A 25494-nucleotide genomic window follows, 5' to 3' on the forward strand; every position below is an offset into this window, starting at 1 on the left:
GCTGTCAATCAAATACGATGGTGTAATCAAACCATTCCAGGATAAGCAGAAGCTAAGGGATTTTGCCAAAGCCAACCCTGCTATGCAAAACATCCTAAAGGAAGTTCTGTAGACTGAAAACCAACAAGAACACATAGCAACTATAGAATGATGTACATGGCAGCATCAATCTGAACTCAGTCGACAAATGAAAGAGTCAAGAACAGAATAAAATGATAAGAACAGAGATTCTGGGAGGCCAGTCTATGATGAAAACAATTACAATGCGAAAAAAGGTAAACTCAGAAGAACAGAGATCCAGGTGGTGGGAAGATCAGGTAGATTACTGGATAAAATAGACTATCTTAAATGGAGGGAAGAACTAATAGAATATAAGGAAATCACAATGGGGTTGGGGTTGGGGGTTTATTTTGGATGTTGGGAAGGGCAATACAAGGAGGGGGGAGGAGGCAGAAACACAAGATAGATAGGGGAACACTGAGACAGATTTGCATGGCCTAGTGGGACAGAGGAAAATAGTGATGCATACTCAACCTTGGAACAACAGGGCTCTGGGATAGAGGGATCTAGGTATAGCTTGAAGAGGGTAAATAATACTAAAATCCTTGACTGCCTTATGAATATTAGTTTCCTTTGCCTACTATTGTAAAGTAGACACTTGAGTGGGATAAAAGAGGAATGTTGGGAAACATGATTAGAGAAAACTTGTAAGCCCATCTTCAGCCTATAACTGATCCGAATACCTAAAAGGGTTCTACAACTTGCCCAGTGAAATAGGCCTCATGCAAAGCCTTTACAGAGTATAGGACCTTAGGTGGAATCCTGAGTTCCATCCACAACCTTGTGAGGTGAGACATTCCCACTAGAAAGGACAAGCAGACTGGAACAGCTACAGTGACAGAAGATACATCTTCATGATGAACCTGATCTATACTCAGAGTGGTAGTTACTCTAAATACCAACATAGAGGGAAAGAGTCTTCAAATCAAGTATCAATGCTATCTGCTCTGTGCACAGGGTACATAGGGACGGGCAACTTAGACATTGGCTACCTAAAAAGAGGGGACAATAAAGGCACGAAGTGACTGGCTTACAAGGTTTCCAGAGGGAGCTTAGTTTAAGAGTATGGGGGAAAAGAAAGAGTCCCCACTGAATAGCTGTCATCTTGTCTAGATGGGTCTGGTGAAAGAGATGGGGATAAGATTCCTAAGATTCAATAGTGAATAGCTGTTATCATGACTAATCACGACTGTCACAATTGTAAAGGTAGAAGTTTTGTAACAAAAAAAGGGGAGTGGTTAATCTTCCAGTCAAGAAACAGAGGACCCAAGAACTATCAAGAGAGGAACGCACAAATAGAATGTGGGATCTTATCCAGAGAAGCATCAGTGCCAGAGATGGAGGCAGAGATGGGGGCATGGAGAGGGGGAGCAGCTGAGGACTCTAGATTCATCAACTAAGAAGAGAAGGACTAAGAACTGGTGGCCAGGAGCAGACTTGCAGAATGTGCCCTTTGGAGACGTAAATTATTACATATGCCTGAGTGTTTTGTTTCTTTGTTTGTTTGTGTGTTTTTTAAAAAAGCTAAAGTGGATAGAAAGAAATACTTTTAACTGATGGTATATGGAGGGGATTATAGTCAACGTAATGAAACAAGTTATACATGAATTGTTGAATGTGAAACTGATGATGTGCCCTGTAAACTTTCACTCAATCCACAATAAAAACCTTAAATTAAAAAACAAAAAACAAAAAACAAAACAAAAAAAAAACTACATTTCAAGAATTTTTGTAAAGTAAATCTTGAAAATTGAGATATTGTCTCCCTCCTAATGAAGGGTTGTTGTTGTTAAGTGCCATCAAATTGATTCTGACCCATCGTGACCCTGTATAGGGTTTCCAAGGAGCAGCTGGTGAGCTTGAACCGTCGACCTTGCAGTTCAAATGACTGCAGTCTGATGCATTAGCCCACAGTGCCACACCAGGACTCTAATGAAAGGCAGAGTGTATTTATTATATAACAAAATATGGCCCAAGTCTCCTCCTGAGCAAGGGCAGGAAGGATCACTGCTTATTTATAAATATTTGGATTTACATAGCTCAGAGTTTCTATCCTGTAATACAACCTATTTGTTTCTATCTACTCCCATCTTTCTACTTTCCCCCTTTGGAGTCCTGGTGTGGCACTGTGGGCTAATGCTTCAGACTGCAAAGTCGTTTGAACTACAAGGTCGGTGGTTCAAGTTCACCAGCTGTTCCTCGGAAACCCTATACAGGGTTGCTATGGGTCAGGATCGACTCGACGGCACTTAACAGCAACTTTCCCTCTTCAGTATTTGAAACAAGTGGGGCCTGACAAATGATGCTGATGTTCATGCTGATTACTTTGCTATAAGCAGTAAAGTCCCTTTCTCTAACATAAGACAAAAGTCAAAAGACTTGGAGGGACCTGACTGCCACCAAGAAAGAAGAGTTGGGAGTGGTGTGTGATTTTAGGACCCAGGGTCTCTGTACTGAGAACTTCTAAACCCAGGGAAAAGTTTATGCGAAGACAAATGGAGATCTCCCAAGAATGCTGGAACCCCTGATGTCCAAAGCAGACATGTTGCCTTCCAGGCAGAAAGAGAAAGTCTTCCCTTTAACTGTACCATAAACACTGAACTGCTAACTGTGAGGTAGGAATTTCAACTTTCCAGCCACTCCTCAGAAACACTATATAGGGTCTGTGAGTTGGGACTGATTTGATGGCACTTAACAACAACAACAACATTGATTCATTTAAGTTATTGTATTAGAGAAGAATATTAAAATTACCAAGGGTTCCTAGAAGAACAAACAAATCTGTGTTGGAAGAAGTACAACCACAACGGTCCTTAGAAGCCAAGATGACCAGACTTCATCTCTCATACTTTGGACAAATTATCAGGAGGTATCACTTCCAGGAGAAAGATATCATGCTTGGTAAAATGGAGGGTCAGCGAAAAAAGGAAGGCCCCCAGTAACATGAATTAACACAGTGGCAGTGACAGTGGGTTCAGATATCACAAAGTTTGTGAGATTGTCACAAGACCAAGCAGAGTTAAGTCCTATTGTGCATAAATTCACGGTGAGTCGGAAATAACTCAAAGACCGTTTGTGAGAGAATACATTTCCATTTTGTTAAATACATCCACTTGTATTTCTCTTATAGCATGTCCAGGTAACTAAGACATTGATAAGATAGTCCAGCGGATGCATAAGATTTTAAATAAATACACAATGTCAAACTTTCCTTCTCTTCACATTTTAAAAGTAAGAAGTAAACCTTCCCATTTCTTCCACCTCCAAGCTATGATATCTAAATGGCAGGGGTGTAACACATCAGACACAGCTGTGACAGACTTCTATGAAAATTGAGTTGGTAGCATGAATATTGAATCTCAAGTGAACAGGAATCACTCTGATATTGAACACTCATGCTTCTGGAGTAAATTGCACAAAGAAATTAGAAAATTCGCTTCTCCAAAGGCAACCTTGCTCAAGAATAAAAAAAATAAATAAATAAACATTTCTGAGCTATAAAAACTCTCATTTAAATATGTTAGCTTAATTTTGAAACATCGTATTTATTCCAAAATGTCATCTTAGAAATGTGTTAATTTAGCCATCAGAGATTTCATTTTTGCAATGCAGTTGTAGTTTACGAATGTTGTACTCTCTCTCCTTTTCTTTCTTACTTCTGCTTTACTAATTCTAAAACAAACTTTAAATATAATTACAACATTTCTACGACCACTAATTTGACTTCCATATATAAGCAAAATCATAAATATTTATCTGTCATAGGAGTTGGAGCCTTACTGCCTGTAGTTCCACACTGGTTTCTCTCAGGCTTCTCCTTAGCCTTTGTCTGTTTCCCATCGCTCTGGTCATGGAAAATTACAATATTGGATTAGCTGCTTTTTTTTCTTCTTCTTCTTCGTCTTCTCTCTCTCTCTTTCCCTTGGACTTCTACTTGTATGTGAAGAAAATCACACATTGCTGATCACTTCTATCACCTGAAAGTATTTTTTAAAGTCACTTCCCTTAAGTTCTAAGCATAAACTGGCACTTCTTTGTTCTAACAGCTTTGTTCTTTATCAGCCACTGACTTGGTCTTTTGTAGTTATTAGATCAAAATGGAGATATCGACAGAGCATATCTCAATTTCTGACACCTACACTTTTGAAATGAAGCCCACTGTCTGTATTCATTCACTTTTACTTTCTTTAAATGTTAGAGGAAGAAGTAGGCATTTTCTCTTAGATCACTAAGCTCTGTTACTTATATGTTCTGCTTCTAATCTAATGAACCATTAAAACCATTTGGACACCTTCTGGCTCACTAATTGCCAAAATCAATGAAGGCCTTTTCAGTCATTATTTAATTTGACCTATAGAGTTTAACACTATGTGTCATTGCTTATACTTAAAATATTCTCTTGGCTTATCTTCCGTGACAGAATGCAATGCATATATTTTACCTCTGAATAATTACATCTTCCAAATCCATCGTTTGCTTTGCACTGAAAAAATCAGTGTTCTTTTGCCTTCTCTGTAATCTTCCCTAAAGAGTATTACCTGCTTAAATGATTTTAATTACCATCTATATGCAGATTATTTCTATATCTGTCTCTCCATCAGTTCTTTTTCTGAATTCTAGAATAATGCATTTAGATATATATGAGCTATTTCACCTGGATACTTTTAAGTCACTATGGAGCTATGGGCTAATATGTCAGACTGCAAAGTTGTTTGAACTACAAGATCGGTAGTTCAAGCTCACCAGCTGCTCCTTGGAAACCCTATAAAGGGTCGCTATGGGTCGGAATGGACTTGCCAGCACTTAACAACAACAACAACAATAATATTGATCATGTGATTTCTCACTTCCATTCCAAATCAGGGCAGGATAATAGTAAAAGATCTCATTCTCATATATTACTTCTTTCTTTCTTTACTCTCTACATGCAACTAACCAGGAAATTTTCAGATATTGCCTGAACAATAGCTCTCTAACCTGTCTTATTTTTTATATTCTCATGACTAATGGAATTTAGTCACATATCCAATTTTAATATCCTATTCCCTTCATTAATTCCTAGATGAGCTTACTGTAACATCCTCCTAAATACACTGATCCCTAGGCCCATCTCCTTGTCCCTAACCTAGCTTTGAAATGGTTGTTAAAGTGATCATCCAAAAAGTACATGTAAGTTTATATGGCACCACAGGATTAGCAGTTGACCAAAAGGTCAGTGTGAACCACAAGATCAGTGGTTCAAATACACCAGCTGCCCTATACAGGGTCACTTTGAGTCAACAATGCCCCACCAAGACACTTTTATGAATCTTGACACATTTATGAACCAGGAGCTCTGGTAGCGTAGTGGTTTTGAATCGGACAATGAACTGTGAAGTCAGCAGTTCGAAACTAGCAGCGTTCTGCTCCTGTAAATATTTACAACCTAGGAAACCCTGTACAGGGTCGCTGTAAGTTAGAACCAACTCCATGGAACTTAACAACAACAACAACTACTGGTGTGGCACTGTGGGTTAATACGCTAGACTGCAAGGCCATTTGAACTTCAAGGTCGGCAGATCAAACTCACCAGTTGCTCCTCAGAAACCCTATACAGGGTCGCTATGGGTCAAAATCGACTCGATGTCGCTTCACAACTACTGCTCTGAATACCTGAATCGAGGCTCTCCATACTTTCTGAGGAGTTCTGGTATGGCGTTGTGTGTTAATGCCCCGGACTATGAAGCTGTTTGAATTGCAAGACTGTTTGAACTGCAAGACTGGTGGTTCAAGCTCACCAGCCGCTCCTCGGAAACCCTATATGGGGTCGCTATGCATCGGAACCTACTTGATGGCACTTGACAACAGCAACAGACAACAACGCTTTCTGTATATGCCTACTATCTACATTGTATTCTCAGTACCTAGGCTCATCTTGAACATTCTAGCCTCAATGCTTATAAAAATTTTTCCTCAGACCACACACATATTCTGGAAAAATCAAATAAAGCTTCAAGACACCGCTCTGCTACTTTTTCAGTGGAAAATTCAGTTCCTGAATTCCTCTACCTTCATGAAGCTGTGGGATAATGTACTGGAACACAAGGTTGGTTTCAACCACAATGTCAGCACCTCAAATTCATCAGCGGCTCCTCGGAGACCCTATATAGGGTGACTATGAGTCAGAATCAACTAGACAGCACTTAACAACAACAGGGCATAGTCATTAAGAGACCTTCCTGAGTCTCTACTGTTCCACTGGGGCGGGCTTTTGTGGTGCTTTTGAAAGTACCAAAATTTTTTATAGATTTTAAGAGTATTTTAAGATTATAAATCATAATATTTTTTAATTATATGACTAGTATAGTTTTATAAAAATAAAAAATCCATTGCTTTCAAGTTGAATCTGACTCATGGTGGACACATGTGTCAGATTATAGGTATGCTCCATAAAGTTTGTGATCTCTGTACTTTTATGGTTACTATACATGGTGCGAGGCGTTCTGCTCCAGTAAAGATTTACAAGCTTCGGAAACCCTGCACAGGGTCGCTATGGGTCGGAACCGACTCAACGGCACTTAACAACAACAACAACAATACATGGTACTGTAGGATCAGCACTGGACTTTGAACCACAAGGTCAACAGTTCAAACCCACAGCTGAATCTCGGAAACCCTATACAGGGTCGCTATGATTTGGAACCACCTCAATGGTACTTAACAACAACAACAATGAATCAAAGGGAGACTTGTGGATCTGTGGTTAAAACAATTAATTGTTAATCAAAAAGCTGGTGATTGGACCCCACCAGCTGCTCTGCAGAAGAAAGATGTTAACAGCATGCTTTCATAAAAATTTACAGCCTTGAAAAACATATGGAACAATTCTATTCTTGCCTGTAAGGTTATTGAACTCTAAATCACCTAGATGGAACCTAACAACAACAACAACAATAGATATAAATTCATGTTTTAAATGAATTGGATATATTACATAATGCCACAGCATTTCCAAAGTTGGAACTCTGAAGCATCAAACAAGAACTTGTACAAGCAATTACATAAACGCTTTTCTGTTTACCTCCATTCAGAGGCAAAATACTTGCCTGAGTAGTATAGAATTAGTAAGTCTCATGTATTTTTAAACAAAACGCTAACTTTATCTCTTCAAATTCTAGCAAGCAAAGCCTATAGATCTGTTTCAAATAAACAGTGGGACTGTCTTCTCAGGCATTTTTCAGGAACCTCAACTTCATGTCTAGCTGAGATAACCATGAGGCAGACTTTCAGACCTACAGTCTTCCACCATATATCTTGGATATTGAAACTTCAACCTTACATTAAGTCAACCACAAAACACAATTTCTATGTACCTATGAGTCTTAGTATGGCGCTGTAGGATAAGAACTCTGGTTTGAATTGGTCAGTGTTTCAAACTCACCAGCTGCTCCTAGGAAATGCTATAAAGGGGCTCTATGGGTTAGAAACAACTCGACAGCACTTAACAACAACAATGATGTTGTTGAAATACTGGAGTGGCTATGTAGGATAAGTACTAAACCTCTAAACATGAGATGGATGGTTGAAATGCACCAGCCACTTCTTGGGAACCCTATACAGTGCCACTATGCATCATCTCCAACTCATAGCAACCCCACTTCTGACAGAATGAAAAACTACCCAGCGCTATGCCATTTTCACAATTGCTGTTTGAGCCCATTTTTGCATTCATGGTATGAATTCATTTTGTTGGAGTTCTTCTGTTTTTCAGTGCCATTGCTATGACTCCATCTCATAAAACCCTATATAGGATTTCCAAGGAGTGACTGGTGGGACTGACAACCAAGCTTCTGGTTAGCAGTCCAGTTCTTATCCTGCAGAGCCATACCAGAACCCCATAGTACATAAAATCATCTCAACTTACAAATTTAATGATTATTACACTCTACACTTATATAAACAGACACTATTTTTAATAACACCCTTAATCTGGTATAGGCTGTCCTGGCCACAAGTTTCAGCAAACTTCTAAGTTTTGGAGTAACTTTAAAATTTTCCAAATCCCTTCCTGTGCCAAAGACTAGTTGTGTGCAGAAATTCCTTCTGGATTGTGGTACTGTGAGTGGGATTAGAACTGTGTGGCCGTCAGTATACTTTTCTTCCTTTCAGGACTTTGATCTGCTACTCAGTCTATTGGTTCACCAGATACCCAGTGGATTTCCAGAGCTACTGCCTCAGAAGTTGTTGTCATGGTCAGACCCTAGTTCCCAACAGGTAAGCTGACAAGCAGATTTCTCTGTCTACTAGAGTTTATTTATTTATTTTTTAATGTTTTATTGTGAATTATGCGATAGTTTACATGGAAGAACAGTAGCTTTACATTCATCCTACTGTATATCCTTTATTGTCATGGTTACAATCCTCACCATGCATCATTAACCAAGCCTGCCCCCAATCCCCCTGGTCGTCAGCACACAGCCCCTCTCCTTCTCTGGATTTAGACTCCCCAGTCACTCCATCTCTCCATGTCATCTTTTGTGCCTCCTTCTCTTGCATCACTTTCTCAGGGTAGGTTCCCACGGTCCGCTTTTCTATCTTGATGGTCCCAGGGACCACTGCTTCTGGACTGTAAAGTCAATCACTCCACTCCTTTTGCTACAAATTGTCCACCTTTACATTTCCAACTTTCACAGTCAGTTCTGATAACAATTATTCACTATTGTACCATAAGAGACCTATCCCCATCTTCTTTCATCAGACAGATTGGATACCACTCAGCGGAGATTCTACCTTCCTCCACGCTCTCTGGATCTAGGCTCCCTCTTGAAATCTTATAAGCCAGTCACGTCTTGCCTTTGTAGCTCCCCCCCACCCTGCCTTTTTGGGTAGCCAATGTCCAAGTTGCCCATCCCTGTTTACTATGTGTATGGAGGGGGTGGGAATGATCCTCACTGTAAAGACTTGTTCCCTTGTTTGAGCTACTGCATCCATAGGTGTAGGTCAAGTTCATCAAACTGTATCAGATTACTCTTTTTTTTTTCCACTTCTTTCTCCTTCTAGTTGAGCTCTGATCATCCAGTCATTGAAGCCAGGTCAAATGGGTATTATCTGCAAGTGTGGGTATTTTTATGCATATGCCCTGTCTTCTTATCAGCTGGATGCTTCACTCTCCACTCTGGTCCTGTGTGGCTATGCCATTGAGTCTAGGCCCAAGAGTCCCCAAGTCTTGCCACACTGCTGGCCAACTAGGTCTTCAGCTAGGTTCATAGGAGTCTATTGAACGTTGCTTAGCTTGCAGCTTCATTGCTGTTTTTCCCTCACTTTCCCTAATCGGTAACAAACGTGATCACCAATCAGAGTGCATGTCTGCTTGTGTATACCCATTGAGCCTTCGTCTTAGAATAAGGTTTGCCCTGAGGGGACCCGACCACTTGCCTTGATATCTCTTGGGAGAACAACTTGCTTGTTCTTGTAGTAATCAGTCAGACTGCCATTATTGTTTTGTATTTTTCCTGTTGGTCTTTCTTTAAGAAGTATCTTCTGTTCTTCTAGCCTCTCCAGGATTGCCTGCTTGTCCTTTCAAGTAGAGATTTTCCATCTCAGAAGATTCTGGATGGGGCTCAGGATTCCACCTATGGTCTTAAGTATTGCAGAGGCTCTGCAGAAAGCCTCCTTCACTGGGCACTTTATAACCCCATTTTAGATATTCCAATCAGTTATAGGCAGAAGACAGATTTACACGCTTTCTATGGAGATATTTCTGCCTATTACTTTCTTTCCCCCTCAAGTGTCTATTTTATAATTGTATGCCAGGGAAACCAAGATTCAAAAGACATCCAAGCATCTTAACATTATTTTCCCCATTTCCCCATTCCAATCATGTCTCAATCCCTGTATCCCAGAGCCCTATTGTTCCAAGGTTGTGCATACATCATTATTTACCTCTGTTCCACTCAGCCCATGCAAACCTGACTAATTGTTTTCCCATCTGCTTTGTTCTTCCATTCCCCTCCGTCTTCTTGCGTATTGCCCTGCTCCCTAGCACCCAAACTATCCTGTGTCTATTCCCTACCCTGTGCTCCACCTTCCCTCTCTCCCCTCACCCTACCCCCCACATCCCGGCAACCAGCAAAGAATCCCCCTGCCCCCTTTAGTATGGGTTCTTGTTCTTACTCTTTTACAGTAGTGGTCCTATGCAGTATTTCTCCTTTTGTGACTTACTAATTTCATTCATAAGGCACTCTGGTAGCAAACATGAATACCCTTCTTCTCCAAGGACTCATCCTTTTTTACAATATGCCCAATGTAAGAGAGATGAAGTCTAGCCATCCTGGCTTCCAAGGAACATTCTGGCTGTGTTTCTTCCAGCACAGATTGGTTTGTTCTTTTGGCTCTCCATGGTAATTTTAAGATTCTCTTTCAATATCATAACTCCTATGCATCAATTCATCAACAGTATTCCTTATTCACTGTCGAACTTTCACATGGATTTGAGGTTATGGAAATACCATGGCTTGGGTCAGTCACACCTTAGTCCTGAAACTGACATCTTTGTTCTTGAATATTTTAAAGAGGTATTTTACAGCATATTTGCCTAATGAAATATGTCATCTGGTTTCTTGACTGCTGCTTCCATGAGTTTTGATGATTGATCTAAGCAAAATGAAGTCTTTGAAAATTTCAACATTTTCTCCATTGATAAGACTGCCTTTTATTGGTTTTGTGATGAGGTTTTTAGTCTTCTTTACATTTAGTGATGAGGTTTTTAGTCTTCTTTACATTGAGGTGCTAGCCATATCAAAGACTTTGGTCTTTGATATGCAACAGTAATCATTTTAAGTCCTCTTCAGTTTCCACAATTAAGATGTATCATCTGTGAATCACAGGTTCTTAATGAGTCTTCTTCAAATTCTGATGGCACATTTTTCAGCATCTAGGATTATATGCTCAGCATACAGATTAAATAAGTATGGTGAAAGAATACAATCCTGAAACACACCTTTCTTAATTTTAAACCCTTGTTCTGTTTGAACAACTGTAATCTGGTCTATGTATAGGTTCCTCATGAACACAATTAAGTGTTCCAGAACACTCGTACTTCACAATGCTGTCCATAGCTTGTCATGATGCACACAATTGAAAGATTTCCATAGTCAATAAAGCAATAAAACAAAAGATAAACACTTTTCGGGCATTATCTGCTTTCAGTCAAGATCCATCTGATTTCAGCAATGATATCCCATGTTCCACGTCTTCTTCTGAAACCAGCTTGAATGTCTAGGAGTTCTCTGTCAATGTATGTTTGAACCATTCTTGTATTACCCTAATAAAACTTTACTCACATGGTATTTCAATGATATTGTCTGATGATTTCCACATTCTGTTGGATCACCTTTTTTTGGAATGAGCACAACTACGGATCTCTTTCCAGTCAGTTGGCCAGGTAGTTGTTTTCCAAATTTCTTGGCATAGATGAGTGAGTGCCTCTAGCACCTCATTAGTTTGTTGAAAATTTTCCATTTGTATTCCATCAATTCCCAGTGCCTTCCTTGTTCTTTGTCAATGCCTTCAATGCATGTTGGACTTCTTCCTTTATGATCATTGGCTCTTAATGATATACTATTTCTTGAAATGGTTGAACATCGACCATTTCTTCTTGGTACAGTGACTCTTGAGTATTTCTTCCATTTTCTTTTGATAGTTTCTGAATCATTCAATATGGTAAGTGAGGCTGGAATTTTTTTCTTAAGTTCCCTCAGCTTTAGAAATGTTGTGTGTGTTCTTCCCTTTTGGTTTTATACCTCCAGCTATTTGCACATTTAACACAAAATATTTGACTTTTTCTTCTCAAGCATCTCTTTGAAATTTTCTATTTAGCTCTTATACCTCCTCACTTCTTCCATTTTCATTATCATCTCTATGCATGAAGAGCAAGTTTCAGAGTCTCTTCTGACATCCATTGTGGTCTTTCCCTTTTTTCTTGTCTTCTTAATGACCTTATGCTTTCTTCCTGCCTGATGTTCTTGGTGTCATCCCACAACTCTTCTGGTTCAGTGTTTTGTGTCTAATGCATCATATCTGTTCTTCAGATAATCTGCAAATTCAGGTGGGATATGTTTAAGGTCATGTTTTAGCTCTCATGGACTTGTTTTCATTTTCTTCAGCTTCAGCCTGAACTTGCATATTAGCTTCCACAGTCTGTCCCTGGCCTTGTTTTGGTTAACGATGTAGAGCTTTTCCACCATCTCTTTCCATCTGTTGAGGTCCATGTGGTTGTTGTTGTTGTCAGGTGCCACTGAGTTGGAACTGACTCATAGTGACCCCATGCACAGCAGAACGAAACAATGTCTGATCCTGGGCCAACCTCACTACCGCTGCCACACTTGATGCCATCAATGATACCACCTGGCTGATCCATCTCGTTGGGGGTCTTCCTCTTTTTCTCTGTTCCTCCATCTTACCCAGCATGACATCCTTCTCCAGCGACTATCCATGTGTTTACAAGTTTATATTGTTTATGTTGTTATGAGGTTATGTTATTTTAAAAAGTTATTTGTAATGAAGAAGTCATTGATCTTGCAAAATTCTATCATGTGATATCCAGCATCATTTGTATCAGCAAGGTCATATTTTCCAACCACTGATCCTTCCTCTTTGTTTCTCTTTGCTTTCCAATTACCAATGATCATCAATACATCTTGATTGCATATTTGATCAATTTCATACTGAAGAATTTGGTAGAATTCTTCAGTTTCTTTATCACTAGTCTTGTTGTGTAAATTTGAATAACAGTGGTATTAACTGGTATTCCTTGTAAGTATATGAATATTATCCCATCACAGACAGAATCATATTCCAAGACAGATATGTTCTTTTTGATGATGATTGTGACTCCATTCCTCTACAATTTGTCATTCCTGACGTAGCAAAACATGTGATTGTCACATTCAAAATGGTCAATGTCATCTGTTTCAGCTCACTAATGCCTAGGATACCAACGTTTATGTGTTCCATTTCATTTTTTTACAATTTACAATTTTTCTAGATTTATACTTTGTACATTCCCTGTTCTGATTATTAATGAATGTTTACAGTTATTTCTCTTCCTTTGGAGTTGTGCCTCATCCGCAAATGAAGGTCCTGAAGACTGTACTCCTTTCACGTCATCAAAGTCAACTCTACTTTGATGAGAGAGCTCTTCCCCCAACATATTTTGAGTGCTTTCCAACCTGAGGGGCTCATCTTCTGGCACTATATCTGACAGTGTTGCACTGCAATTCGTAAGGCTTTCAGTGCATAAATATTTGGAAGTAGTTGTCTCTTCTTCTTCCTAATCTGTCTTTGCCTGGAATGTTATGTGAAATCTGTCCACCATGGTTGACCCTGCTGGTATTAAAAATACCATTGGCATAGCTTCCAGAATCCCAGCAACCTGCAAGCCACCACAGAATGAGAAACTAACAGACAAGCGTTGGAGACCAGTATTGATTAGCCCAAATACTTTATAAAGGTAAATACAGTCAGAAAAAAAAACAAAACACAAATGTATATGTATATATTTCCACAGAGCTCCATATATCCTAGCAGCAAACTTGCCTAATAGTCAATAAAACTATGAATGAAGATTTTCTCTACAATATTATTTGCTACTCTTTAAATAAAATTTCACAAGATATATTTTAAAAACTGCAGTGAAAAGAATTTAGATCTGAAAAGAAAATGATTTATTTGATCTAATATTTGAATCATTGTTGTTGTTGTTGTTAAGTGCCGTCGAGTTGGTTCCGACCCATAGCGACCCTGTACAGGGTTTCCGAGGGTGTAAATCTTTACAGGAGTAGAAAGCCTCATCTTTCTCCCGAGGAGCGGCTGGTAGTTTCAACTGCTGACCTTGGGTTTGCAGCCCGATTCATAACCACTACGCTACCAGAGCTCCTTATATTATCAAATTATTTTTTATCTTAGTCTGTCAGAAAGCTCTGAGGTTTTTAATGAGCAAGAGATAAAATCTTCTCTAAAATCAAACCCATTGAGAACAGGTTGATTCTGACTCACAGTGTTTAGGGTTTGTAAGTGTAAATCTTTATGGAAGCAGATGGCCTCATCTTTCTCCCACTGAGCAGCTGGTGCATTTCAACAGCTGACCTTGCCATTAGCAGACCAGTGCTTACCCTACAGTACCACCAGGGCTTCTTAAATCACCTTCTTAATACTCTTCTTCCTATAGTTTTCCATTTCTCTCTTTGGTTTTCTTTGTATCTTTCTAAAAGTATATATGCTTCCATTAATATCTATGGCAATATTTGGAAATTAAAAACAAAAGTTAACAAAATTCAAATAGAATGAATTTGGAGAAAGGATTCTCAGAAGGATCAAAATTTTTCTGTAAGAAAACAAGCATCTAAACAAAAATGTGCTGAAACAGGCTTTCATCAACTATTTTGGGAGGAAAACAAAAGGAATTTTCCCTAAACTTGTGATTAAATGTAAATATTATATGCTGTGTTGGAAATAAAAAATGTACATATTTGACTTCCAACACATTGTTTTGGCCATAAATAGCTTTCAAACGTATAATGAAGAAACTATTTATAAAGTATAAAGAAGCAAAATCATGTTTTAGAACTCAATCCCAATGGTATGTCATGTTTTCAATGAGGTGATAGAGAGAGGCATCCTTGGTCATTCAAGGACAATGATATTAGTATAAAATATTTATGCCTGTTGATTTTTTTTTTTTTTTTTTTTGTCTCCTGTTGCTTAATAATTCTAGAATGCCTATGAGAAATAATGCACTAGAACACTATTTACATAGTTTGGATTCATGCCTTCAATGAATGTCATAGATGGGAGCAAAATATAAACTATTTGCATTAAAATAATCAGGTAGAAATTGAAACAAATATGGGGTAAATAGTTTTCCAAAGGTTACCTGGATGATAGAGTCAGGAAGAGAAACCAAGTCTCTTGGATTGAAATTCCAGTGTTTTAGGCACTGGTTTCTTCAATTCCTGTGCAAACCATTCATACAAATATACAATGCATCAATGCATATTCACCCTTGTTATCAACTGGTTGTCAAAAGAAACATGGTATTACCTTTCCCACATACTGAGGTTCGGAGCCCATGTATTCTTCCAGCACAAAAAATTGATTCCATACCCAGCCACGTTTAACTCGGTGGAAATGAGTACGCCGGCCTGGCAGGCGGATAACATTTTCTCTTGGTTCTGTTGCTAAAGTCTGTAGTGGCTGGGGTTGAAGTGGTATTAGGAGACCTCCATCAAACAGGACCCAGAGAAGGAGGGATAAGCAGTTCCTTGTAAGCATTGGCAAAGGCTTTCCTACAGCAGAGCAATAGCAATAAGAACCCCAACACTTAGTGTAGAATTGTGGAATCCAGGTTTGAGATGTCTGTAGCCTCCACCACTTAGCTTCTTATTTATTGCAGAAATGATAATGCAGGCATTAATCCTTCTGATGAAAAGACCTCAGCTGTATTATATTCCATCTAAAGGGACCTATGAAATAAATTTAGAAAGATACGTTAAATTAAAAAAAGTGCATGATACTGTTCATTCAAAGTTTCATTATATCTGCCAACATTTAAAGAAAAAGAGGGAACACTTTTAAGAGAATTACATTGTTAAAAAGTCACTGCTGTTCATTCAGTCTGTCAACTTGGATGGATTACATTGATTGTTTACAGACTTCAAAAAATTAGTTTCAATTAAGCAAAACCTATATTATGAGCAGAAGCAATCATGTTTTATTTAATAATTATTATAAGGGTAATAGTGTAGCACTGCTGGATAATGCACTATAATGCAAGGTCAGTTTGAGCTGCAGGGTCAGCAGTTCAAACCCACCAGTCACTCCGTGAAAACTCTAGACAGGATAGCTATGAGTCGGAACCGACTCTATGGCACTTAACAACAGAAACAACAAGAAGGGTAAAGCACGTGTTTCTATATTTAAAATGAACTTTAACTTTGGTGTTAGTATCATTTTGAGCGGAATAACTCTGTATTGGTATTGTTTACTTTCTTTGTGACTGTGTGTGCATTAGGACTGAACAAGTACAGATTGAATATATTATTTAATTATAACATATACAAACACACAAAAGATAGACAAATAAATGAGTAGTAATAATAATAATAATAAGGAAGACTAGCAAAGAATCAAACATTTGAATTATGGTTTACTGAGAATATTGAAAGGACTGTGGAATGTTAGAAGAACAAATAAATCTATCTTGGAAGAAATATAGCCCAAATGCTACTTATAAGTGAGGATTGTGAGACTTTGTCTCATGTGTTTAGGACATGCTAGAAAAGAACATCATGATTAGTAAAGTAGAAGGTCATTGACTCCCCAACGAGATGGATTGACACAGTGTCTACAATAATGGGCTCAAACACAACAACAATTGTAAGGACGGTACAGGATTGAGTAGTGTTTCGTTCTATTGTGCATAGGGTTGCTGTGAGTTGAAACCAACTCCAAGGCACCCAAAAACAACAACAGCATGTTGTTAACATGTTACAAGCCACAGATTGTTAAAATAAAAATATTCACATCCTTTAATGCATTAATCTATTACCTGATAGGATATGGTATATAGTTTTTAAATGTTGCTGTCAGTTCCATTGAGTCTATTTTCAATTCATAGGGACCATATGTGGAAAAGTACAATTGTCCCATATGGTGTTCCAGGCCAAGTTGGACAATAAATAAGGAAGACTGTAGAAGAACTGATGCATCTGAGTCATGGTGTTCGAGGAGAATATTAAAAGTACCATAGACTCTAGAAGAATAAACAAATCTGTGCTGGAAGAAGTATAGCCAGAATGCTCCTTAGAAGCAAAGTTGGTCAAACTTCATCTCTTATACTTCAGATATATTATCAGGGAGGGATATGTTGCTGGAGAAGGACAACATGCTTGGTAAAGTGGAGGATCAGTGAAAAAGAGGAAAGCCTCCCAACTAGACAGATTGGCAGAATGGTAACAGCAATCAGCTCAAGCATAGCAACAATTATGAGATTGGCATAGGACCAGACATTGTTTGGTTAGCTTGTACATAATTTCACTATGTTGATACTGACTCAACAACACCAAACACCACTACCACCAACAATCTTTTCTCATACTTGAGACATGATATCAGGAGGAATCACTTATCCCTCAAAAAGAACATCATACACGGTAAAGTGGAGGCTAAGTAAAAGAGATGACTAGCTCCAATGAGATTGATTGACAGATGCAGTCACAATGAGTTCCAACAAAACCATAATTGTGAGGAAGGCACAGGACCAGTCAGTATTTTGATTGGTTGGGCACAGGGTTGTTCTATGAGTCAGAACTCACTCACTGGCAGCCAACAACAACACTAATCTTAATAGAAATAGATTGCCAGGTCTTTTTCCCATAGAGCAACTGGGTGGATTCAAACATCAAACCATTTGGTTGGTAGCTGAGCACGTAACTAATTCTGCCCCTTAAATTAATAGGAAAAAAATTACAATAATAAGCGTTTGTTTGCTCCTCCCACCTTACTTTTACTTTTGCACATCATGGTATGGCCTAAAACATAATGAATTGTTCTTAAAACGTATACAGAAAAATTATAGCCAATGTTTTCTAATTGCAATTGCAAAATGCTACCAAAAAACATTAAAAAATACAAGCATTTTGGTAACTGCAATGCAGTGAATTATTTAATATACCTCTTCTAGTCATAGCTCTTGAAATTCCCACCAAACTACTTTTTTTCCTGATAAGTCTGTGTAAGAGAAGGTAAGGAATAATGTTGATAGGATTATATGATTCAGTTGTGAGTGACTGTTAACAAGATTAATTGTGATTGCAAAAACTTGGAACTTTAATTTAGCTTTAAATGAACCATCTCAGAAGCAGGAAAGGGACTCTCCCTACTATAAAGGGAAAAAGAATCAGGAGTGGAAAGCATCCTTTGGACACTGAGTTTTCTGGGCATTCAACCTCCTTTTCCCAAGGACAGAAAGCTGTGATACTGGAGGAGTATCTGAGTAATGGCAGAGGAGTAGTAGTAGTAGAACCAAGAGCCTGAACATCACACAGAGTAGTTGGTTCATTCTCTGTCTATGGACCAAGAAAAAGTTAAGTGACTTTAGACAGGAGGCTCACTTGTGGAGGAGGGTGCCTCTAGGTACTAAACTGAGAGAGTAGGTGTGCTGACCCGCAAAGCTTGTTGGTAACTGGTGCTTATAGTTGAGTGCAAGGAGCTCTGGTAGCGTAGTGGTTATGAATCAGTTTGCTAATCTCACGGTCAGCAGTTCAAAACTACCAACTGTTCTATGGGAGAAAGATGACGATTTCTGCTCCTGTAAAGATTTACAGCCTCAAAAACTCTGTACCGGGTTGCTATGAGTCAGAACCGACTCCACAGCACGTAACAACAACATAGCTGAGTGCAGTGCCCTTTGCACATTTATCAGCAGTACTATGTACATAAAAGAAGAAAGTGAAATATCTCAGTATTAAAATTTCCTTTATTTATTGACAATATTGTGAATATAATAGCTCAAATAAAGTATATTATTGAAATTAATTTCACTTATTTTTTTAAATAGAAAATTAGAATTCTATATTCAGTTCACCTTTGTGGTTTTATTATTTTCTATTGGGCAACACTGATTTGGAAAATCAGCTATTATTTAAAGTGCAAGCTATTATTCCTACTTAATAAAATATCAATATAAAGCATGGGCTGTGTCATGCTGTGTTACTAATATATTTTGGAGGTCAGATAATATTTACATCTATTTCCTAAACCTATGTAAGCAAGATAGTCATTATCTTTTCAAGTTGAAATTGCTGACGTTGACTTCCAAAATGTTTTGTTTTCTTAAACTTTCCTTTTCTTCCATATTTATTTCCATACTCATATCAGTCCTAGTTTGGGCATATGCAGTACAGATTGGAAAATACACATGAAAATAGAGAACTTTGACTTTTCAAATCTATTCTTACATATGTAATTAGGTTTTATTTCCAGCTTCCTGTTTCATAACATTTTCCTCCTCCACTTTTTTCAGGGATGTTAAGTACTAAAATTCAGAATTTAGGAGGCATTGACTTAGAGGGTCATTCTCTAATTAATACCTTTTTATTCTTTTATAGAGATTTTTAATGTTGGACATATGTCTATATTTATAATCACTGTTACCGGTATAGTTCAAACTACTCACATTACTTAGATGTCAAAGGTCTCTAAAATCTGAAGTTTTACCACTTACTAAAGCTGGCTTTTACAAATCTGAATCTAACCATACTTTTCTTCTTGCATCTGTTCTGCTATAATATGTGTATCTCTAATGTGATAGGAGTCCTGGTGTGGCGCTGTGGGTTAATGCGCCAGACTGCAAAGTCATTTGAACTGCAAGGTTGGTGGTTCAAGCTCACCAGCGTCTCCTTGGAAACCCTATACAGGGTCGCTATGGGTCATAACCAACTCGATTGCATTTAACAACAACAATGTGATAACGGAGTCATGTTGTGGCACTATAGGATATGTACTGGGCTGTATGGTCAGTTTTAATCACAAGGCTGGCAGTTCAAATCCATCAGCTGCTACTTGGAAACCCTATCTTGGGTCAGTATGAACCAGAACTGACTGGAAGGCACTAAACAAAAACAATGTAATATAATTCATTCAAATGTGATTGTTATGGTGATAAGTCCCATCAAGTTGGTTCTGACTCATCAAGTTGGTGCTAATTCATAACAATCCTGTATAGGGTTTCTGAGGAACAGCTGGTGAGTTTGAACTACTAACCTTATAGTTAGCAGTCCAATGCTTATCTGACAGCATCACTCAGGACACCATATGGGAATGATAGGTAGTAAAGAACCTGAATATAAACAGGGAAAATATGTTGCTACATAATCAAATTAACAAACACAGTAATAGTCCATACCACCAAAAACAACAGCTAAACAAAAAACAGGCCCTTGGGAGGCACAAGTGGTTAAGTGCTCTTTTACTAGCCAAATGGTTGGTGTTCACACTCAACCAGAAGTATCAAAAAAGACAAGCTTGGCAATCTGCTTCCAAAAACCCTGGGGAACATTTAACTTATCACACAGGGAGTCACCATAAGTGAAAATTTACTCAGAAATAAGCACCACAACAAATGCAAAGTACCTATTATGAAGCAAATTTTGTTTCCAAAGAGAATGTGTTGCAAATTCTAGAAATGCTCACTGCAAAGTCAGCAGTTCAAACCCACCTGCTGCTCCATGGGAGATAGCTGTCTGCACCCATTAAGATTTACAATCTCAAAAACCCTATATAAGGTTGATATGAGTTAGAATCAATGGAATGGCCCTGAAATTGGTTTAGTTTGGTTTTATATTTGTTACTATACTGCCATTTAGGAAGGGGGTTATTTGTTATGTTAATGAGGCAGTGTTAGAGTAGACTGTGTTTTAAGTCAATGTCTTTGTGATATAAAAAAAACCAAGAGGCAAGCAAGCACAGATGGTTGAGATAGATGCCACTCCATGTGAGATCTCTAAGGAAACAGAAAACAGAAGCTAAAATGAGACAAGGATCCTCCCTCAGACACAACAGAGGGAAAACACCTTCCCCTAGATTGGGTGCCATGAATTCATTCTTCTAGTCTAGTAAAGTGGTGAAAATGTAAACTTCTTTTGGTTAAGTACCCAGAAATGGTATTTCTATTACAGCTTTTTATTAGGTGCTAACAAGTCATTTCTGACTCACAGCAACACTATGTACAGAACTAAGTACTGCCCAGTCACGCACCATCCTAACAATTGCTGCTATGCTTGAGTCCAATGTTGCTGCCCCTGTGCTAAACCATCTTGTTACAGCAGCACTAGATATGTAAGACAGTAAAACAAAAAGACTAAACTTAGCTGCAGCCAGGAAGAAGTAAGTGGAGACCAAAATGTCCATTTATCCCATGGCCACATTCATGCATTATTCTTTCTCTTAGGAAGCATAGTGATCTTGGTCTAGAAGCCCTTTGAAACCTGTTCACTATTGGTGACCTTAACTGGTATTTCAAGTATAAATGGCATCATTTCCAGTATCACAGCAACATGTAAGCCAATGTTTCTTTCTGTTGTACTTAGGATTATGATGAATCATAAACCACTCAATGATGCCTAATAACAACTACATATTCTGTCTCAGAGTCTTTGGTTTCTTCCATGTTCGTATGCATTTCCTCTTTCTCATTCAAGAATTATGTTGTTGTTGTCAGGTGCCATCGAGTCGGAACCGACTCATAGCGACGCCATGCACAGCAGAACGAAACAATGTCCGATTCTGGGCCAACCTCACTGCTGCTGACACACTTGAGTCCATCAATGATGCCACCTGGCCAATCCATCTCGTTAGGGGTCTTCCTCTTTTTCTCTGACCCTCCACCTTACCCAGCATGACATCCTTCTCCAGCGACTGTTCCCTCCGGACAATATGTCCAAAGTATGAGAGAAGAAGCTTAGCCATCCTGGCCTCCAAGGAGCACTCTGGCTGCACTTCTTCCAAAACAGATCTATTGGTTCTTTTGGCAGTCCATGGCACTTTCAGTATTCTCCTCCAACACCACAACTCAAAGGGATCAATTCTTCTACGATCTTCCTTATTCACTGTCCAGCTTTCGCATCCATATGAGGCTATTGAAAACACCATGGCCTGGATCAGGCGCACCTTAGTCCTCAAGCTGACATATCTGCTCTTCAAAACTTTAAAAAGTTCCTGTGCAGCAGATTTGCCCAATGCAATACGTTGTCTGATCTCTTGACCGCTGGTTCTGTGAGTGTTGATAGTTGATCCAAGAAGAATGAAGTCCTTAACAACTTCAATCTTTTCTCCATTGATAAGAATGTTGTTTATTGGTCCAGTGGTGAGGATTTTTGTTTTCTTGACATTGAGATGTAATCCATATTGAAGGCTGTGCTCTGTGATCTTCATAAGTAAATGTTTCAAGGCCTCTTCACTTTCAGCGATCAAGGTTGTATCATCTGCATATCGCAGGTTGTTAATGAGTCTTCCTCCAATCCTGATGCCATGTTTTTCTTCATAGAACCCAGCTTCTCGTATTATTTGCTCAACATACAGGTTGAATAAGTATGGTGAAAGAATACAACCCTGTCTCACACCTTTCCCAATTTTAAAACATTCAGTGTTCCCATGTTCTGTTCTAATAACTGCTTCTTGGTCTAGGTACAGATTTCTCAGAAGTACAATTAAGTGTTCTGGAATACTCATACTTCTTGCTTATACTCCCTCCCTCCATAGACTTTTCCTTTTCTCTGTAAAGAAATTATTTATTTATTTATTTATAATGTTATAGGTTTATTGTTCCATCACTCAAATATCAGTTTGTCATACTGTGGTGGCTTGCATGTTGCTGTGATGTTGGTAGCTATGCCATGGATATTTAAATACCATTAGGGCCACCCAGGGTGGACAGATTTCAGGTAAGCATCTAGACAAAGATAGAGTAGGAACAAAGAGAGACAGACTACTTCTGAATATTTAGTCACTGAAAATTTTATGGATAGTAATAGAATATTGTCAGAACCAGAACATTGCAATAGTGAAAGATGATGAAGAGCACCAGAATATTGTCAGATACAGTGCTGGAAGAAGAGCCCCTCAGGTTGGAATGCACTCAAACTGTGACTGGGAATGAGTTGCCTCCTCAAAGTAGAGTTGACACTGATGATGCAAATGGAGTAAAGCCTTCATGACCTTCCTTTGCTGATGGGGCACAACTCAAAATGAAGAGAAACAGCTGTAAACATCCATTAATAATCAGATTGTGGAATGTACACAGCATGAATCTAGGAAAATTAGAAATTGTCAAAATAGAATGTAACACATAAACATCGATATCTTAGGGTTAACTGAGCTGAAATGAACAGGTATTGGCCATTTTCAATCTGATAATCGCATGGTTTACCATGCCAAGAATGACAGATTGAGGAGAAATATAGTCACATTCATCATCTAAAATAACATACCGAGATCTGTCTTGATGTCTAATGGTGTCTGCGATAGGATAATATCCATGCACAACATTATTCATATTTACACACCAACTACTGAAGTCAGTGACGATAAAACTGAAGAATTCTACTAACTTCTTCAGAGTCCAGGTGTGCAGTTGTGGATTAATGTGCTGGACTTCAAATTCACTTAGAAGTGCAATATCGATGGTTTAAGCACACCAGCTGCTCCTTGGAAACCCTACACAGGTTTGCTATGGGATGGAATTGACTCAACACTTAAAAAGAACAACAAACCTACTTCTTCAGTCTGAAATTGATTAAACATGCAATCAACATGTATTAATAATTATTGGTGATTAGAATGCAAATGTTGGAAACAAAGAGGAAGGATCAGTTGAAAAATATGGTCTTGGTGATAGAAATGATGTTAGAGATCACATGATAAGTTTTACAAGACAAAGGATTTGTTCATTGCAAATAACTTTTTAAACAACATGACAGATGACCATATACATGGACCTCATAGGTTGAATACAGAGATATTAAACTGACTATATCTGTGGAAGGAGACAGTGTAAAAGCTCCATATCATCAGCTAAAACAAGGCTGGATCTGACCATCAATTGCTCATATGCAAATTCAGGCTGAAGCTGAAAAAAATGAAAACAATTCCACAAGAGCCAAAATATTACCTTGAATATATCCCACCTGAATTTAGACATCATCTAAAGTACAGATTTGGACTGAAGACCAAAGACTAGAAGAGCTATGGGATGGCACCAAGAATTTTGTCTAGGAAGAAAGCAAAAGACCATTAAGGAGACAAGAAAGAAGGAACAAGGTGGAGGTCAGTGTGGAAGAAGTTGTGAGTAGCTAAAGGTGAAATCCAGCCAGCAGAAGATGACAACATGGCTGCCAAGGTGATTGAAACCATCGGCAAGTTTGGCCTGGCCTTGGTCATTGTGGGAAGTCTTCCTTGCATAATGAGGATGCAGGATACAGATCTGTCATCTTTGACCGGTTCCATGAAGTCCTGGACATAGTGGTAGGGGCAGGGACTCATTTTCTCACCCGTTGGGTACAGAAACCAATTCTTTCTTTCTTTATTTTTAATATTTTATTGTGAATTATGTGATAGTTTACATGGTAGAACATTAGTTTTACATTCATCCTATCTTATATCATTTCATTGCTATGGTTACAGTCTCCTCTAAGCAACATCAGCCAATCAAACGATATACACTACAAACCTGCCCCCCGGTCATCAGCACACAGCCCCTCTCCCTTTCTGTGTCTAAAGTCCCCAACTGCTTATCTCTCCATGTCATCGTCTCTGACTCCATCTCAGGCATCACTGCTTCTCTGGGTAGGGTCCCACTCTCTGCTCTTCTCCCTTGATGGTCCCAGGGACCTCTGCTCCTAGGCTGAAAAGTTAATCACTCCCTACTTGCTACAAAATGTCTACCTTTACATTTCCAACCCTCACAAGCAGTCCTGATAGCAATTATTCACTATTGTATCATAAGAAGCCCATCCACATTTCATTTCATCAGCCTCGCCTAGATAGATTGTGTACAACTCAGTGGGGATTCTACCTTCCTTCACGCCCTCTGAATCTAGGTTCACTCTACATAAAGAAACAAAAATCCCCACCACTGGACAAATAAATGACACCCATATAAGTGGAGAAAATATTGAAGTTGTCAAATACTTCATTTTGCTCAGATCAATCATCAACACTCATTAAAATAGCTGTCAAGAAATAAAACAATGCATTGTTGTTGTTGTTGTCAGATGTCATCGAGTCGGAACTGACTCATAGCGACCCCGTGCACAGCAGAAAGAAACAATGTCCGATCCTAGGCCAATCTCACTCCTGCTGCCACACTTGACGCCATCAATGATGCCACCTGGCCAGTCCATCTCGTTGGGGCTCTTCTTCTTTTTCTCTGACTCTCCACCTTACCCAGCATGACATCCTTCTCCAGCGACAGTTCTCTCCGGACAATGTGTCCAAAGTATGAGAGATGAAGCCTAGCCATCTTGGCCCCAAGGAGCATTCTGGTTGCACTTCTTCCAAAACAGATCTATTGGTTCTTTTGGCAGTCCATGCCACTTTCAGTATTCTCCTCCAACACCACAACTCAAAGGCATCAATTTTTGTATGATCTTCCTTATTCACTGTCCAGCTTTCACATCCATATGAGGTTATTGAAAATACCATGGCTTGGGCCAGGCGCACCTTAGTCCTCAAGCTGACATCTCTGCTCTTCAATATTTTAAAAAGTTCCTGTGCAGCAGATTTGCCCAATACAATACATCGTCTGATCTCTTGACCGCTGCTTCCACGAGTGTTGATAGTTGATCCAAGAAGAATGAAGTCCTTAACAACTTTAATCTCTTCTCCATTGATAAGAATGCT

The 25494-nt window shown here is 38.8% G+C and overlaps 1 protein-coding gene across 1 annotated transcript in view; it reads right to left on the reverse strand.

Moving 5' to 3' along the window:
• Positions 1-25494, reverse strand: part of CDH12 (cadherin 12, type 2 (N-cadherin 2)) — an 868078-nt gene that overhangs the window by 571981 nt on the left and 270603 nt on the right. The window contains exon 2 of the mRNA XM_006876219.1: positions 15139-15560. Coding sequence (XP_006876281.1) covers positions 15139-15369 — 231 coding nt within the window. The 5' untranslated portion in view covers positions 15370-15560. The remainder of the gene's footprint in view (positions 1-15138; positions 15561-25494) is intronic.

This window comes from Chrysochloris asiatica, unplaced genomic scaffold, assembly GCF_000296735.1.
Source record: "Chrysochloris asiatica unplaced genomic scaffold, ChrAsi1.0 scaffold00366, whole genome shotgun sequence".
In the NCBI taxonomy this organism is placed as follows: Eukaryota; Metazoa; Chordata; class Mammalia; order Afrosoricida; family Chrysochloridae; genus Chrysochloris; species Chrysochloris asiatica.